We start from the raw sequence: 16,929 nt of genomic DNA, 5'->3' as shown, positions 1-16,929 counted from the left end.
GGATAAGCATTACATGTTGGATACATTAATTGATACTAAGATTCTAAGCACTGAATTTTACAAGAAGTAGCAAAAATGACCTGAATATAGTCGCACTGTATCTTTTCAATTATCCAAACAGCTGACTCCCTGGGCTTGCGCCTTCATAACGGTGGAACCCCCTCCCGCCCCCTTTGTTCCTCTCCCTCTTGCAGCCGATGGGATCAGAGCGGATGGAGATGCGGAAGCGGCAGATGCCCGCCGCCCAGGACGCACCAGGCGCCGCCCCAGGCCAGCCCGGAGCGGGGAGTCGCGGGTCCAACGCATGCTGCTTCTGCTGGTGCTGCTGTTGTAGCTGCTCGTGGTAAGGTTTGGGGCTTTTTAATTAATGTACTCCTGACTGAGAAGTGTAATGTGCTCCTGACTGGGAAGTGGCACCCCTGAATAGTGGTGGCAGCTTATGGTTAATTCAATAAGTGTTTTTTAAGCAACTACTATATGCCTGACACGGAGGGACACCCCAGAAATAGCAGGCTGCATCTGTCTAGCTCTCAAGGGGTTTATGCTCAGATCCCTCAAATCAAGCCAACGTGTGTTAAATAACTAAAGAACAACCTCAGGCGGTTCACGATTGACTATCAACATTTGGGCAGAAATGGTTAGAAAGAATTGGACTCAGGGCACTCCTGTGGTAATGAAGGCTTAGGATCTAAGATAGGTCTTCAAGGTTAGGGTGATGAAGTAGAGGGAGCCTGGATTTTACCTTCTGCTGCTTCCATTTCATAAATTTTGTTTTGTTATAGAGAAATGTCAAAATATGTGTTTTAAATGAGACAAATATTAAAATATATGGTAACTTACCGGGTAGAGGAAGACATGCAGACAGTCATTGCTTTAAAAAGGAAAGAAACGACTTGAATGTAAAACATCTGTGACCCTTTGAGTAGCTGTTAAAGGTCTGGAGAAAAGGAGATAATTTACACCTAAAAATCATGGGAACTTTAGGTTACCTCTTTGGAATCTCGGATATGAAAAGTGCTTAGTGCCAGCCAAGTTTGTGAACCACTTTCAGCAACCAAATCATCCTAAATTTATGTAAGCTTGGCAATAAGTTAGACCAAGACCTCTGCCCGGTGGAAAAGAAGAAAAACTGATAATGGACTGATCACAAACCGCGATATGGAACTAACAGAACTGATCCCTGGGGAGGAGATTGGAGGTTGAAAATGAAATGGCCGGGGAAGTTTGGTGGCTCCTGCCCAACTCCGGCTAGTATTCATTTCCAAGAAGTTCCAATCTGGTGGAAGGGACACAGCAATAGAACATCCACCAGGGGGATCCCCATACCGATGGTCTCTTCATTCTCACAGCAAGAGGAAACGTGGCCATGGGGCTGACAAGAGCTAGGCAGTGTCAAGGTGAGACTTTAGCCCCTGGTAGGAACCTGGACAGCTCTGCAGGAAGCCAGAGGAGAGGCGCTGGTGGTGGGCAGAGGAAACACGTGGGTGTCCAGGGCCTGCCCTAAAGGAGGAGGACACCAGTGATGGCCAGACTGCGTTTAGGGTCCTATATTCTCACTCTGCCAGTAGGTCCCAGTGCGGAAATGAGACCATCCTCCTAGAGATATGCAGGATGTCCGGATGCAGATGAGACTCCAGCTGACGTTCAAAGCTTCCCCTCCCTCCTTTCTCTGCTGCCTCACGCAGGGTGTGGGAGGTGGCTGACATGCTGACCTGAACAATATATTGTCCCGAGATAGTGTAAGGCTAGAGGGCGGGGCAGGTCCCAGAGCAGGCTCCTCCTACAGGTAACAAGTAGGACGAATAAAATAAGTATCTGTACCTAAGACACTGTCATCACCATCATAGCCAACACTTCTGTAGCACTTAGGTGTGTGTAGAAGAGACAATAGGGCAATGTCTTCAAAGTGCTGGAGAAAAGTAACTGAAAACTTAGTCAAACCATAATTCAAGAGTATGGGTAAGATAAGACATACGAAGGCCAACCAAGTTTACTGCCTGCAAACCTAAAAGAACCGAAGAAAGGGCCTACTTCAGAGGAAAAAAACGGAACCCAGAGGAAAGACTCAGGAAACAGGTAACAATCATAGATACAATGGGGTCAAATATTGATATAAAATGTGGCAATGAATTTTGTGTTAAAAAGTGTGAAACCAAAGCTGTAAACAATCTCATGTCAATGACATACAAATCAAATAATTCAGACTTTTTCTTAGAAAAAATTATTATAAGAAAATTTTCTTTCAAAAGTAATGTTATTCGTAATTAGTCCAAAAATACACCCTATAGTTTTAACATCAGTGAAAGACAATAAATCTAGAAAACCTTACCAACACGTGATAAAAGTGACATTAGCAAAGGAGAAAATGAACTATTCAGTAAATAGCAGGATACTTGGTATTTCGGTACCAACTCATCCCCACTGATAGGACTTTCTCAGTTTTAGCACTGAAAGGTCCCACAGCCCAGAAAACCTGAAAACCCTAGGCAAACCAGGAAAATTGGTCATCCTGCTTGGTATCCAAATATATAAAAATGTATTTATATTCCTACATAGCACCATATACAAAAATCAATTCCCACCTTAAAAAAAAAGATCAGCTGGGTGTGGTGGCTCACGCCTGTAATCCCAGCACTTTGGGAGGCCGACACAGGAGGATCACGAAGCAGGCCAATCAAGAGATCAAGACCATCCTGGCCAACACGGTGAAACCCCATCTCTACTAAAAATACAAAAATTAGCCAGGCACAGTAGCAGGCATCTGTAAGCCCAGCTACTCAGGAAGCTGAGGCAGGAGAATTACTTGAACCCAGTGGACGGAGGTTGCAGTGAGCCAAGATCACGCCACTGTACTCCAGCCTGGGCGACACAGTGAGACTCCATCTCAAAAAAAAAAAAAAAAAGGAATGAGTGGCCTGGTGCAGTGGCTCATGCCTGTAATCCCACCACTTTGGGAAGCCGAGGTGGGCGGATCACCTGAGGTCAGGAGTTCGGGACCAGCCTGGTCAACATGGTGAAACCCCATCTGTACTAAAAAAAAAAAATACAAAAAATTAGCCAGGCGTGGTAGTGCATGCCTGTAATCCCAGCACTTGGGAGGCTGAGGCAGGAGAATCACTTGAACCCAAGAGACAGAGGCCGCAATGAGCTGAGATCACACCATTGCACTCCAGCCTGGGCAACAAGAGCAAAAGTCTGTATCGAAAAAAAAAAAAAGGAATGAAGTCTTGACACCACCAAAATACAGCATGAACTGCGAAAACACTGTGCTAAGTGAAAGAAGCTAGATACAAAAGACCACATATTTTATTATTCCACTTACATGAAATGTCCAGAATAGGTAAATCCATAGAGACAGAAAGTAGATTAGCAGTTGCCTAGGAATAAGGAAGATAGAGTTACTGCTAATGTGTACAGAGTTCCTTCTGGGGATGATGAAATGTTCTAAAATCATGGCAATAGTTACACCACTCTGTAAATATACTAAAAGCCATGGAATTATACGGTTCAATTTGGCAACTTGTATAATGTGCAACTTATATCTTTTTTTTTTTTTTTTTGAGATGGAATCTCGCTCTATCGCCCAGGCTGGAGTGCAGTGGTGCGATCTCAGCTCACTGCAACTTAAGCCTCCTGGATTCCAGCAATTCTCCTGCCTCAGCCTCTCAAGTAGCTGGGATTATAGGCATGCACCACCATGCCCAGCTAATTTTTGTATTTTTAGTAGAAACGGGGTTTCACCATGTTGGCCAGACTGGTCTCGAACTCCTGACCCCAGGTGATCTGCCCGCCTCGGCCTTCCAAAGTGCCGGGATTACAGGTGTGAGCCATCAGGCTGGCCAAATTATATCTTAATAAAGCTATTTTTAAAATATGTTTAACAAAAGATACCAAAAATAAAATCAAAAGATAAAACATACTCAGATAAGATAGTTACAATGCAATTAACAAATAATTCATATCCAGGATAAGGAACATTAAAATACATTAATAAATAACAACCAAAAGAATAAGCAAATGAAATGGAACAGAAAATAATCTGCTTGTATTTCCTACCAACAAGGATCAGAAAAATGAAAGTTAAATATACACCCTTTTAAAACCTATACCCTGGCAGATTACCTGAGCCCAGGAGCTCGAGATCAGCCTGGGCAACATGGTGAAACACCATCTTTACAAAAAACACAAAAATTGGCCGGGCGCAGTGGCTCACACCTGTAATCTCAGCACTTTGGGAGGCCGAGACAGGCGGATCACCTGAGGTTGGGAGTTGGAGACCAGCCGTACCAACATGGAGAAAACTCGTCTCTACTAAAAATACAAAATTAGCCAGGCATGGTGGCACATGCCCATAATCCCAGCTACTCAGGAGGCTGAGGCAGCAGAATCGCTTGAACCTGGGAGGCGGAGGTTTCGGTGAGCCGAGATTGCACCATTGCACTTCAGCCTGGGCAACAAGAGCAAAACTCCATCTCAAAAATAAATAAATAAAAAATAAAACACAAAAATTCGCCAGGCATGGTGGCGCACACCTGTAGTCCCAGGTACTCAGGAAGCTGAGGTGGGAGGATCGCTTGAGCCCAGGGAGGTTGAGGCTGCAGTGAATTACGATTGCGCCACTGCACTCCAGTGTGTGTAACAGAGTGAGGCTCTGTCTGAAAAACAAAAACAAAAAAAAGAAAAGAAAAACCTATACCCTGGAAAAACTTCTCACACCCCTGCAAAAAAAGGAGACATGTGTGAGAGGATTCACTACAGCATTCATCTGAGTGAGAAAAATTTAAAATGGTTCTAAAGGGCATAGACAGGAGAATGGATGAATATACTGTTGTATAGTTATACAATCCACTACCATACAGCATTTAAATTCATATACTAGAAAAACAAAACTAAACAAATAAATAAGTTAGGCGTGGTGGCTCACGCCTGTAATCCCAGCACTTTGGGAGGCCAAGGCAGAAAGATTGCTTGAGCCCAGGAGTTCCAGACCAGCTGGGGCAACAGAGCGACACCATGCCTCCACTAAAAAAAAAAAAAAAAAAAGTTAGCCAGGCATGGTGGCATGTGCCTGTAGTCCCAGCTACTCTAGAAGCTGAAGCAGAAGGATCACTTGAACCCAGGAGTTCAAGGCTGCAGTGAGCTATGATCATGCTACTGCACTCCAGCCTGGGCAACAGAGTGAGACCTTGTCTCAGAAATAAATAAATTCGTATGCTAGAGGGAAAAAAAACAAATTATAAAGCAATACATGTTACATAATTACATTTATACTATGTTTAAAAATATATGTTTATGAATATAATATAGTAGCGTAATTATGAATTGGAATGGTAAACAGTAAGTTAAAAATGGTGGCTCTCTCTAGGGTAAAGAGAAGAAGAAATGAGATGGGGAAAAGTACACAGCAAACTTCAACGGTTTTAATAGTGAATTTCCTTGTTTTTTCACCACACTTTTGAGATTTAACCATATTAATATACATAGTCAAGTCAATTTTCAAGAAAGGTAAATGGCAATTTGTTTTCTAAGTACTTGTGAATCTTTCTCAACATTTTGCTGTAAGGCCTTCTGGTATTTAGTGTTATAAGGGAAGGCATGCTGATTCTTGTTCTCTTGAATATAAAGTTTTTTTCCTTTCTAGTAAGTTTTCTCTTTATCACTCAAAATTTTACCAAAATATATCTGGCCATGGGTCTTCTTTTACCGAAACTTCCTAAAACACAGCGAGCAACTATTTTGGCTACTATAGACATCTTCTAGTTCTGCTGTAACAATAACAGCGGACCGAGGTAAAGAAAACTTCACAAAAAAAATTCTTCTCTTTTTCAAAAACACATTGTCTCTTTAAAACATTCTTACTTGAAATGAGGGAAAAAGTATATCAAAGCTTAAATAAGTTTGCATTATTTAGTTTGCAGTACAGCTTCTGGTTCTCTGAGGAATCTCCTGTCAAATTCATCTCCTTTTTTCCTCTGCTTTTTCATACCCACTGAGCAGTAATGTGTTCTGCTTGCAAAAGAAGCCTCGGAAGTCATGCAGAGAGCGTACCACTCAGATGCCTCTCAAGTTTTTTTTTGGCTGGATTTTTTTTTAAAAGAAGCCATTATTTACTGAAACTATTTAGCCCTGACATCATGAAAGAAAGAAGTCAAAAGGGTTCCTGCATTTCTAACGATTTTGCCTTTAAAGAAAAATAGAGCTACACACACACACACACACACACAGAAAATTTATAAAACTGATGTGCTAAAAACAGGCTGAAAAACTTTTATAAAATAAAGAATGTTAAGAAAAGATATAATAAAGAATATAGAAAACACAGCAGCAACAAGATAAAGAAAACCCAAATTGTCAGTGATAAAATCCATTTTTAAGTTGCTGGGATGCTGAAAGCATTCCTGCAAAAATCATGAATAAGGCAAAATGTCCACAATCTCTACTACCATTTAACAATGTATTTGGCCGGGCGCGATGGCTCACGCCTGTAATCCCAACACTTTGGGAGGCCAAAGTGGGCAGATCACAAGATCAAGAATTCGAGACCAGCCTGACCAACATGGTAAAACCCCGTCTCTACTAAAAATACAAAAATTAGCCAGGCGTGGTGGTGCGCACCTGTAATCCCAGCTACTCAGGAGGTTGAGGGAAGAGAATTGCTTGAACCCGGGAGGCGGAGGTTGTAGTGAGCTGAGATCATGCCACTGCACTCCAGCCTGGGTGACAGAGCGAGACTCCATCTCAAAAAAAAAAAAAAAAAAGTATTTTAGGTGTTAGCTAATTAGACAAGAAAAGTAGAGGCCTGAGAATTGGAAATAAAGAGGTAAAATTCTTCCTATTTGCAGATGAAACCCCAAGAGAATTATAGCTATAACTGATACAAATACAGAAGAATTCAGAAATAAGAAGGATATAAAATTATAATTAAAATAATACTCTTTAGGCCTCAGATCTTAAAATAAAGAACACTTCCATTTCAATAATAAAATGCAAATAAATCAATTTAGAAATAGTCAAAAGATCTGAATACACATCTCTCCAAAGAAGATGTACAAATAGCTAGTAAATGCATGAAAAGATGTTCCATATCAGTAGTCATTAGCAAGATGCAAATCAAAATCACAATGAAATACCACTTCTCACCCACTTATGAAGCTAGAATAAAAAAGACAACAGTAACTGTTGGCAAGGACATGGAGAAATTGGATCCCTCAAATATTACCATGTGAAATGGTGCAATTGCTTTGTAAAACAGCTTGGGAGTTCCTCAAAATTTTAAAACTCAAGTTACCATATGACTCAGCAGTTCTACTCCGAGGTTTCTACTTGAGAGAAACACAAATATATGTTTGCACGTACTTGCACAGGAATGTGCATAGCAGCATGATTCATGCAGCCAAAATGTGGAAACAACCCGAATGTCTATCTGCTGATGAATGGACAAACGAAATGTGATGTGTCTATCCAAACAATGAGATATTATTTAATTGGAAAAAGAAATGAAGTGCCGATACATGCTACGGCATGGGTTAAGTGCAAAAACATGCCAAGTGAAAGGAGACAGCCAGCAAAGATCACATATGGTATGCTCCAGAATGAGCAAATCTATAGAGATAGGAAGTGGATTCGTGCTTGCCTAGGGCCGGTAGAGTGGGGAGATACAGGTAATAAGCAATAACTGCTTACTGGTGGGGTTTCTTTTCGGGGTGATGACAATGTTCTGGAATTAGATAGTAGGGATGGTTGCACAACTTTGTGAGTATATTAAAAACCACTGAATTGTACACTTTAAACAGATAAACTTGACGGCATATGAATGATAGCTCAATAAAGTGATTAAGAAAGTGGCCGGGTGCGGTGGCTCATGCCTGTAATCCCAGCACTTTGGGAGGTCAAGGTGGGTGGATCACTTGAGGTTAGGAGTTTGAAAGCAGCCTGGCCAATATGGTGAAACCAAATACAAAAATTAGCCGGGCTTGTTGGCACATGCCTGTAGTCCCAGCTACTCAGGAGACTGAGGCACAAGAATTGCTTGGTCGCAGTGAGCTGAGGTTGCACCACAGCACTGCAGCCTGAGCAGCAGAGCAAGACTTCGTCTCAAAAAAAAAAAAAAAATAGCATTCATATTACAACAATAACCAGTTAGAAGATGAGATAAAAGTACAAATTCCATTTACGACAACAACAAAAATACTTGAAATAAGTTTACAGACAAATGTACAGAATGTGTATAAGAAAACAAACTCTTCAGAGAACTATAATAGATTTTGATTATGCACTTTCTTAGTTTTCTCTATTACTTTTGTATATGTGACTATAAATATATGAAGCCTCCATTTTGACTGGAAACAAAGCCTAGAGGAGGTATACTTTTTAAGATTCAGAAAATGAAATGAAACCCCAAAACATTCCTGACAGTCTTACTTTTTTCATTTACTGTTTTCATTTGTATTAAATAGAGACAGGGTCTCGCTATGATGCCCAGGCTGGTCTTAAACTCCTGGCCTCAAGTGATCCTCCTGCCTTGGCCTCCCAAAGTGCTGGGATTACAGGCATGAGCCACCACGCCCAACCCTTTTTTTACTATTTTCTAATGAATGTTTTTATTTAAAAAATCATTATTCTAAGTATAATTGAACACAATAATTTCTAACTCTTTATCAATAGTAGAAACCACAATGTTATAAATAATTTATATTTCTAGTACCTTATTGTCACACTTTTGGTTTGCTTGGGAAAACTAACTGGGGTCTTTTTTTTTCCAAGTAGAGGAAGAAATTCTATCAATACTTGGGGATCTGAAGTTCTCTTTAAAATCTTTTCTTGGCAAGGACTGAGCTGTCAACATGTGAATGTCTTTTTTTTTTTTTGCAGTCTCACTGTTAGAAACCAGGAAGATCAGAGGCCCACAATAGCTTCCCACGAACTCAGAGCAGATCTTCCAACCTGGGAAGAAAGGTGAAATCACATGTTTTTTTTACCTACTAAACTAACAGAAATACTAACCTCTTTCTTTTCTTTGCCTTGTATGTTTCAACAGAACACACACTTTCTCTAACTGCAATTTAGTAACATCCAATCATTATGTGGCCTCACATTCCTCCCCTGCAGAATTCCATTTAATTCATCGTGTGACAGGGAGAGAAATCAGTTCCATTATTAGTCTAATCCCTTTGCTAATTGCAAGTACAAATAGATGCTTCCTAACAAAACATATTATGTTATTTTATTTTTATATAATATACTTTTAAAAATAAAAGTATACTATATAATTTTATATAAGATATAGTATACATATTTATATATACTATAAGATATAGTATATACTATCTATAGATATAGTATATATATTTATATATATAAGATAGTATACCTATTTTTATATATCTAGATATAGTATACCTATTTATATATACTATATCTAGATATAGTATACCTATTTATATATACTATATCTAGATATAGTATATATATTTATTGGTCATTTACAAAAACTTGGATTTAAACATTTGAAAATATATATCCTTCTCAAGCAAACATGAAAGTTATATTTTAAAAATAAAACTATATTATATAATATACGGTGGCTGGGCATGGTGGCTCACACCTGTAATCCCAGCACTTTGGAAGGTCGAAGCATGCGGATCACCTGAGGTCAGGAGTTTGAGACTAGCCTGGCCAACATGGTGAAACCTCTTTTCTATTAAAATACAAAAATTAGTGGGGTGTGGTGGCACACGCCTGTAATCCCAGCTGTTTGGAAGGCTGAGGCAGGGAGAATTGCTTGAACACCGGAGGCAGAGGTTGCAGTGAGCCAAGATTGCACCACTGCACCCCAGCCTAGGAGACACAGCAAGACTCCATCTCAATCAATCAATCAATCAATCAATCAATCAAGGGAGAGGGAGAAAGAAAAAGCTATAGATGCTTGCCAAAATTAAATGGTATATAAGTAAAGAAAGTGATCTAACCTCTAAGAGAGTAAACACTGTTAACACATTTCTTTTTTTTTTTTTTTTTGAGATGGAGTCTAGCTCTGTCGCCCAGGCTGGAGTACAGTGGTGCAATCTTGACTCACTGCAACCTCTGCCTCCTGGGTTCAAGCGATTCTCATGCCTCAGCCTCCCAAGTAGCTGAGATTACAGGCACCCACCACCATGCCCAGCTAATTTTTGTATTTTTAGCAGAGATGGGGTTTCGCCATGTTGGCCAGGCTGGTCTCGAACTCCTGACCTCAGGTGATCCACCCACCTCTTTCTCCCAAAGTGCTAGGATTACAAGCGTGAGCCACTGCGCCCAGCATGTTAACACATTTATTTTAAAAATGACCTGGAAGATTTGAAAAGAAATAAAATAGAAGTTTTAAAAATGAAATATTATTGTTCAAATTTTTTAAAAATTGATGATTGAAATAGAAGATTAGATACAACTAAATAAATAATTAGTGAACCTGAAGGTATCCAAAAAGACCCACGTAACAAGGAGATTGAAATACAGTTTGAGTTTCCCTTATCCGAAATGCTTGGAACTAGAAATGTTTCAGATTTCAGATTTTTTCAGATTTCAGAATATTTGCATTATACTTACCAGTTGAACATCCCAAATCCAAAAATTCAAAATATTCCAATGAGCATTTCCTTTGAGTGTCATGTCAATGCTCAAAAAGTTTCAGATTTTGGAGCAATATGGATTTTAGATTTTTGAATTTTGGATGTTCAACCTATATAAGCAGTTCCCTTTTGCCCCCTCTCTTTTGGTCTCCACGAAGCCCTGCTCCTACTCTGGAAGAAGTCAACGCCTGGGCTCAGTCATTCGACAAACTAATGGTCACTCCAGCAGGAAGGAATGCATTCCGTGAATTCCTCCGAACAGAATTCAGTGAAGAAAATATGCTCTTCTGGATGGCCTGTGAGGAGCTGAAAAAGGAAGCTAATAAAAACATTATTGAAGAGAAAGCAAGGATAATCTATGAAGACTACATTTCTATACTTTCTCCTAAGGAGGTATGTGACCACGAAATGCCTTTTCCTAAGGCTGTTGGTAAAATTATTAACTTGGTGCAAAAGTAATTGCCATAGGCTGGGCACAGTGGCTCACGCCTGTAATACCAGCACTTTGGGAGGCTGAGGCAGGCGGATCACCTGAGGTGAGGAGTTGGAGACCAGCCTGACCAACATGGTGAAACACCGTCTCTACTAAAAATACAAAAATTAGCCTGGTGTGGTCATGGGCACCTGTAATCCCGGCTACTTGGGAGGCTGAGGCAGGAGAATCGCTTGAACCTAGGAGGCAGAGGTTGCAGTGAGCCAAGATTGTGCCATTGCACTCCAGCCTGGGTGACAACAGCAAAACTCCATCTCAAAAATCTAAAGAAAATAATCGCCTTTTTTTTTTTTTTTTTTTTTTTTTTGGAGATGGAGTCTCACTCTGTTGCCCAGGCTGGAGTGCAATGGTACGATCTTGGCTCACTGCAAACTCTGCCTCCCAGGTTCAAGCGATTCTCCTGCCTCAGACTCCAGAGTAGCTGGGATTATAGGCACGCACCACCACGCCCGGCTAATTTTTGTATTTTTAGTAGAGACAGGATTTCGCCGTGTTGGCCAGGAGGTCTTGATCTCTTGACCGTGATCCACCTGCCTTAGCCTCTCAAAGTGCTGGGATTACAGGCGTGAGCCACCGTGCCCAGCCTTACCATTACTTTTAACTTTTTCCAGAAAAATGCACAAAAATTTTCACCGATTTCAGAGGACATTTGGAGCCCCTCTGCAGGTCCACCGTCAAAGGGATCTGAATACCATGAATGCGGGTGCAGCTGTTTTCTACATTTTGCAGTTGATGTTCTGGGTCAAGCTGAACATGACCAAACAGCTGTACCCACATTCACGGTTTTCAGATCCCTTTGACTGTGGACCTGCAGAGGGGCTCCAAGAGTCCTCTGAAATCTGTGAAAAATTTTGTGCATTTTTCTGGAAAAAGTATCCCCTGGAGTCTCCATTTGACACTGAACACTGTTCACAAATATTACACCCTAAGACGTTCCTTTAAATAAAATTATCTTGTTATTCTAAGAAAAATCTTGTATTTAGGTATCTTGATGTTATGGAGCAGCAGCATCACAGATGTGATACTGATGCTGAAAAGGTTTTCCCCAGGCTGGCCTTTTCACATTCAAGAAATTATCAGATGAATGAGATTGGGCAAGTTTCCACCTGTCAGTGTTTCAGTTTCTTCAAATCTAAAATGTAGGAGGTCAGCCCTGGCACAGTGGCCCACTTCTGTAATCCCAGCATTTTGGGAGGCTGAGGCAGGTGGATCACCTGAGGTCAGGAGTTCGAGACCAGCCTGGCCAACATGGTGAAACTCCATCTCTACTAAAAATACAAAAAATTAGCCGGGTGTGGCGGCATTCACCTGTAATCCCAGCTACTCAGGAGGCTGAGGCAGGAGAATCGCTTCAACCCGGGAGGCGGAGGTTGCAGTGAGTAGAGATTACGTCATTGCACTCCAGCCTGGGCAACAACAGCAAAACTCCATTTCAAAAAAATAATAATAATAAAATAAAATTTAGGAGGTCAGATTGTTCTCAAATTGGGTGCCTTGTAGCTCTAATTATAAAACTATTGGTTATTTCCTACTATGTGCCGACAGGAATGTCAGGTTGAAGAAGCAGGGCCTCTCCTGTCATGGAGCTCCTGGAGATGTGGGCGGACAGACCAGGACCCCTGGCCACATGCTCAGCACTCACTGGGGCTCGGGGGTGAGCCATCCACAAAGGGGTGGGCGAGAATGAGAAAAATACTCAAGGAGGCTACAGATGGACCAAGGATAGTGAAAAGGAAATTTCCACAAACACAGCAGGATGGGGACATCCCAGGAGACAGGACCAGGCGAGCCCAGGGAAGAGCATGAAGTTGTGTGATCACTGCAAGCGTACATAGATTGTGCTGGAAGGGGAGGGTGCTTACCAAACTATTAGGGCTGGGGGCAGGCAGCAGGAGGAGACTTAGAGAAGGGGTGGTCGGAGAGCATGGAGAGGTTTGGGCATCATGGCGAAGTGTCTGGATTTTTATCTTGGGAAGCCCTTGGATTTTAGCCTGTTTATATCATCAAATTTTGATTTTTGAAAGACCAATAGGGCTGCAGAGTGGATTTGGAGAAGACATTAGAAAACTAATTCAGGAGTCCAAAGGGACGTGACGATGGCCTAGCTAGGCCAGCTGAAGACGCTAGAGAGGAAGAGTTGGATTTGAGGCAAACCCCACCGTCTCAAATGACTCCCGTATGCCTAGTGTAGGCAGACCAGGTGGTGGGGTCGTTGGCTTATTTAATTTTGCGTCATTACGTTTTGCTTTCTTAAGTTCGCGTTGTTAAATTGGCAATATTCAGTTGACATGTTTGAATACTGAGTCCAAAAAGTTATTTTCATTTTGAATTAATAAAGAACAAGATAATTTTTGTCCTTTAATTTATGGCTTCCACGTATTTTTATTTTGTCATGATTTTTTTTAAGGCAAGGTTTTTCATCAGTCTTTTGAAGTATTATACAACCAAAAACAGGCCGGGCACGGTGGCTCACGCCTGTAATCCCGGCACTATGGGAGGCAGAAGCAGGCAGATCACCTTGTCTAGGAAGAGCCAAACATCAGAGCAATCAACATCTCCTATGGGCTTAGTGAAATCCAAGCACTTTGTCATTAAATCACCAAAACCATAAGACATTACCATCATCATCATCCCCACTTCAGGGGAGGAGCTCACTAGGACACAGTTTACCTTGCCTGAGTCCCCACGGCTATGCAGTGACAGGGTTGGGTTTTTTTTTGTTTTGTTTTGTTTTGTTTTTGAGATGGAGTCTCGCTCTGTTGCCCAGGCTGGAGTGCAGTGGCATGGTCTCGGCTCACTGCAACCTCTGCCTCCCAGGTTCAAGCAATTCTCCTGCCTCGGCCTCCCGAGTAGCTGGGATTACAGGCACCTGCCACCATGCCCAGCTAGTATTTTTTATTTTTAGTAGAGATAGGGTTTCGCCGTGTTAGCCAGGCTGGTTTCGAACTCCACAGAGCTGGGATTACAGGCGTGAGCCACCGTACCCAGCCAGGGCTGGAATTTAAACACAGGCATCGTCTGCCCTCAGGCCCTGTGTTGGAACCTTCCAGGGTTTTGAGTCAACTTCCACTTCACCCCTGTGCCCAACTCTCCGGGCAAGCCAGCACTCATCCCCAGAGCCCTGCCACTGTGGGCCAGCAGGGGAAGCCTGGGCCTGCAGGCGTCAGCCCCCACGTTACAACGAAATGAGCAAGGGACAGTCTGTGCTGCCTGTTTTCTTCTAAACAGCAGTGTGAGCCCCACCAGCATCACTTAGAACTTGTGGGAAATAACAAGCAATCAGGGGCCCCTACACCTACTGAGTCTGGGGTGGGGCCCAGGAACCGCTCTCACAAGCCCTCTGGAGCTTGCTGATGCCACTGACATTTGAGAACTGCGTTGATTATGCCTTCGGTTTCTCTTTCGGTGGTTTGGATTTTTTGGATGATCTTGTTTGGTTTGGGATATTTAAAAAACAACAAGGCCGGGCACAGTGGCTCATGCCTGTAATCCCAGCACCTAGAGAGGCCCAGGCGGGCGGATCACTTGAGGTCAAGAGTTCGAGACCAACCAACACAGAGAAACCCCGTCTCTACTAAAAGTTAGCCAGGTGTGGTGATGGGTGCCTGTAATCCCAGCTACTTGGGAGGCTGAGGTAAGAGAATTGCTTGAACCCAGGAGGCGGAGGTTGCACCGAGCTGAGATCGCACCACTGCACTCCAGCCTGGGTGACAGAGTAAGACTGTCTCAAAACAAAACAAACAACAAAAAAAACAAAAACAACAACAACAAAAATCCCCACAAGCTCTAGGAGTTTGGGATAGAGATACAACTAAAGTCTCTAATACAGATCCTACTCGTTTCTGTCGACAGGTGAGCTTAGACTCCCGGGTGAGAGAAGTGATCAACAGAAACATGGTGGAGCCATCCCAACACATATTCGATGATGCTCAACTTCAGATTTACACCCTGATGCACAGAGACTCATATCCTCGATTCATGAACTCTGCTGTCTATAAGGACTTGCTTCAGTCCTTATCGGAGAAATCCGTTGAAGCATAGAATTTTTCAAATATATTTATTATTAATAAAATAATAAAAGAACTCATGGGCTACATCTAGCACAGGGAATTTAGAGGTTGTAGCATCTTCTGCTGGAGTAATACTCAGGCTATTCTAATAACAGATGATTCCTTCAACAGACTGCTATATATTCACCATGTAAACTGCAGCCACCTTTAGTGATACTTTTGAAAAAAAAAAATAAAGGGATATGGCTGTTGTAGAAAGATAGCGTATTTGCATTTACAATAACAGTAGCATGTTGTCAGTGGCGAAGGCTACACACAGAAGGCTCCCTGCTGCCCGGAGCAGGTACATCCACCAGAGCAAAGGGAACCACTTTTATTTTGCATGAGTTTGGTAACTGATTACTCTCCCCTCAAAGACAAGACATTCAGGTGTTTCTCAACGACATCTTCCGTCCATCAAACTCGGTTTGAATACGTCACTTACCAGTGCCATTATAAGACCCAAATTCACAGTTCATAAAAGATGTGACCACTACATGTAAAAATAGCATTCTACTCGATCTTACAGTATGTATGTATGTATGTATGGAGACATATGTGTGCGTGTGGATCTCTACATGGTTAATGGAAAGCACTGTGCTCTGAAGTGAATCCGTCTCCAGTGTCTGGTAACAGAAGCAGTGCTTAGAAAATTCTTTTGTTGAAAAGAGTTCCTGTTATATTATTATCAGAATTCGCCAACCTAAAGAATGAATTTTTAAATTCATAACTTGGTCATGTTCACAACAAAACTGTCAAATAAGCATATTTCCATTTTTATTACTGAAAGAAATATGGGCATTTTCATTCTTTAAAGAAATAAAGCACAAGAATTTTATCTCAATCTTTATTTTTCTGTATGTACATATTTGGGAAATAGAAGATTAAGTAGGGATACGTGCAGCCTATCTTTTAGTTCCCAGACTAGGATTCTGTCCTTAGATCCCACTATTTTTATCATAGGTAAAAAGAATAACTTCTCGGCCGGGCGCGGTGGCTCACGCTTGTAATCCCAGCACTTTGGGAGGCCGAGGCGGGCGGATCACGAGGTCAGGAGATCGAGACCACGGTGAAACCCCGTCTCTACTGAAAACACAAAAAAATTAGCCGGGCGTGGTGGCAGGCGCCTGTAGTCCCAGCTACTCGGAGAGGCTGAGGCAGGAGAATGGCGTGAACCCGGGAGGCGGAGCTTGCAGTGAGCCGAGATTGCGCCACTGCACTCCAGCCTGGGTGACAGAGCGAGACTCCGTCTCAAAAAAAAAAAAAAAAAAAAAAAAAAAAAAAAAAAAAAAGAATAACTTCTCATAGGTAAAAATACCGGTTGGTAGACCTAGACCATCCTGAAGAAACCCATCTCTACATAGAACAGGAAACACACTCAAAATCTGGGACTCTCTAAGTAGTGGGAAAGACACTACTTTGCAGGAGGCGGCGCCGTGCTCCTGCCCTCTAGGGGGATGGTTCTCCTCTGGGTCCTTCTCCCTCCCTGGCCCCTCCATAGCCTGCCTATATCTTCATGACTCAACTCAAGCCCCAAACCCAAGCCCCTCTCCTTCATTCTCAGGAAACCATTTTACCTCCTACCCTACTATGCAAATTGTGTACCTAAGCCCCCTCAACTTCCCATGCAACCTATAAACATATACAGATCAGTATCTATTTGTCATCTCCCTCAGTCCAGTCCCAGAGAACAATGTGCTCTCCTTTTTGAGGTGTCAATCCCTTACATGTACTTCCAAGTTTTCCAATCTCATTTCTTACTAAAGAAAAAGGATGTGAT

General features: G+C 42.0%; 1 protein-coding gene and 1 pseudogene across 5 annotated transcripts in view; one reads left to right on the top strand and one right to left on the bottom strand.

The window, feature by feature from the left end:
• The window catches only part of LOC129486462 (ubiquitin-ribosomal protein eS31 fusion protein-like), a 56,113-nt pseudogene extending 53,774 nt beyond the window's left edge, over positions 1-2,339 (bottom strand).
• RGS20 (regulator of G protein signaling 20) overlaps positions 1-15,993 on the top strand; it is a 105,349-nt gene extending 89,356 nt beyond the window's left edge. For all 5 annotated transcript variants that reach the window (XM_055286396.1, XM_055286395.1, XM_055286398.2 and 2 more), the window contains 4 exons: positions 195-343; positions 8,872-8,955; positions 10,766-11,000; positions 14,953-15,993. In XM_055286396.1, the coding sequence (XP_055142371.1) occupies positions 195-343; positions 8,872-8,955; positions 10,766-11,000; positions 14,953-15,141 (657 nt within the window). In that variant the 3' untranslated portion in view covers positions 15,142-15,993. The remainder of the gene's footprint in view (positions 1-194; positions 344-8,871; positions 8,956-10,765; positions 11,001-14,952) is intronic.
• The last annotated feature ends 936 nt before the right edge of the window (positions 15,994-16,929 follow it).

The sequence above is a fragment of the Symphalangus syndactylus genome, chromosome 7 (assembly GCF_028878055.3).
Source record: "Symphalangus syndactylus isolate Jambi chromosome 7, NHGRI_mSymSyn1-v2.1_pri, whole genome shotgun sequence".
Taxonomy (NCBI): domain Eukaryota; kingdom Metazoa; phylum Chordata; class Mammalia; order Primates; family Hylobatidae; genus Symphalangus; species Symphalangus syndactylus.
Note: the sequence above shows the minus strand (reverse complement) of the source record. Positions and strands in the feature narration are given on the sequence as shown.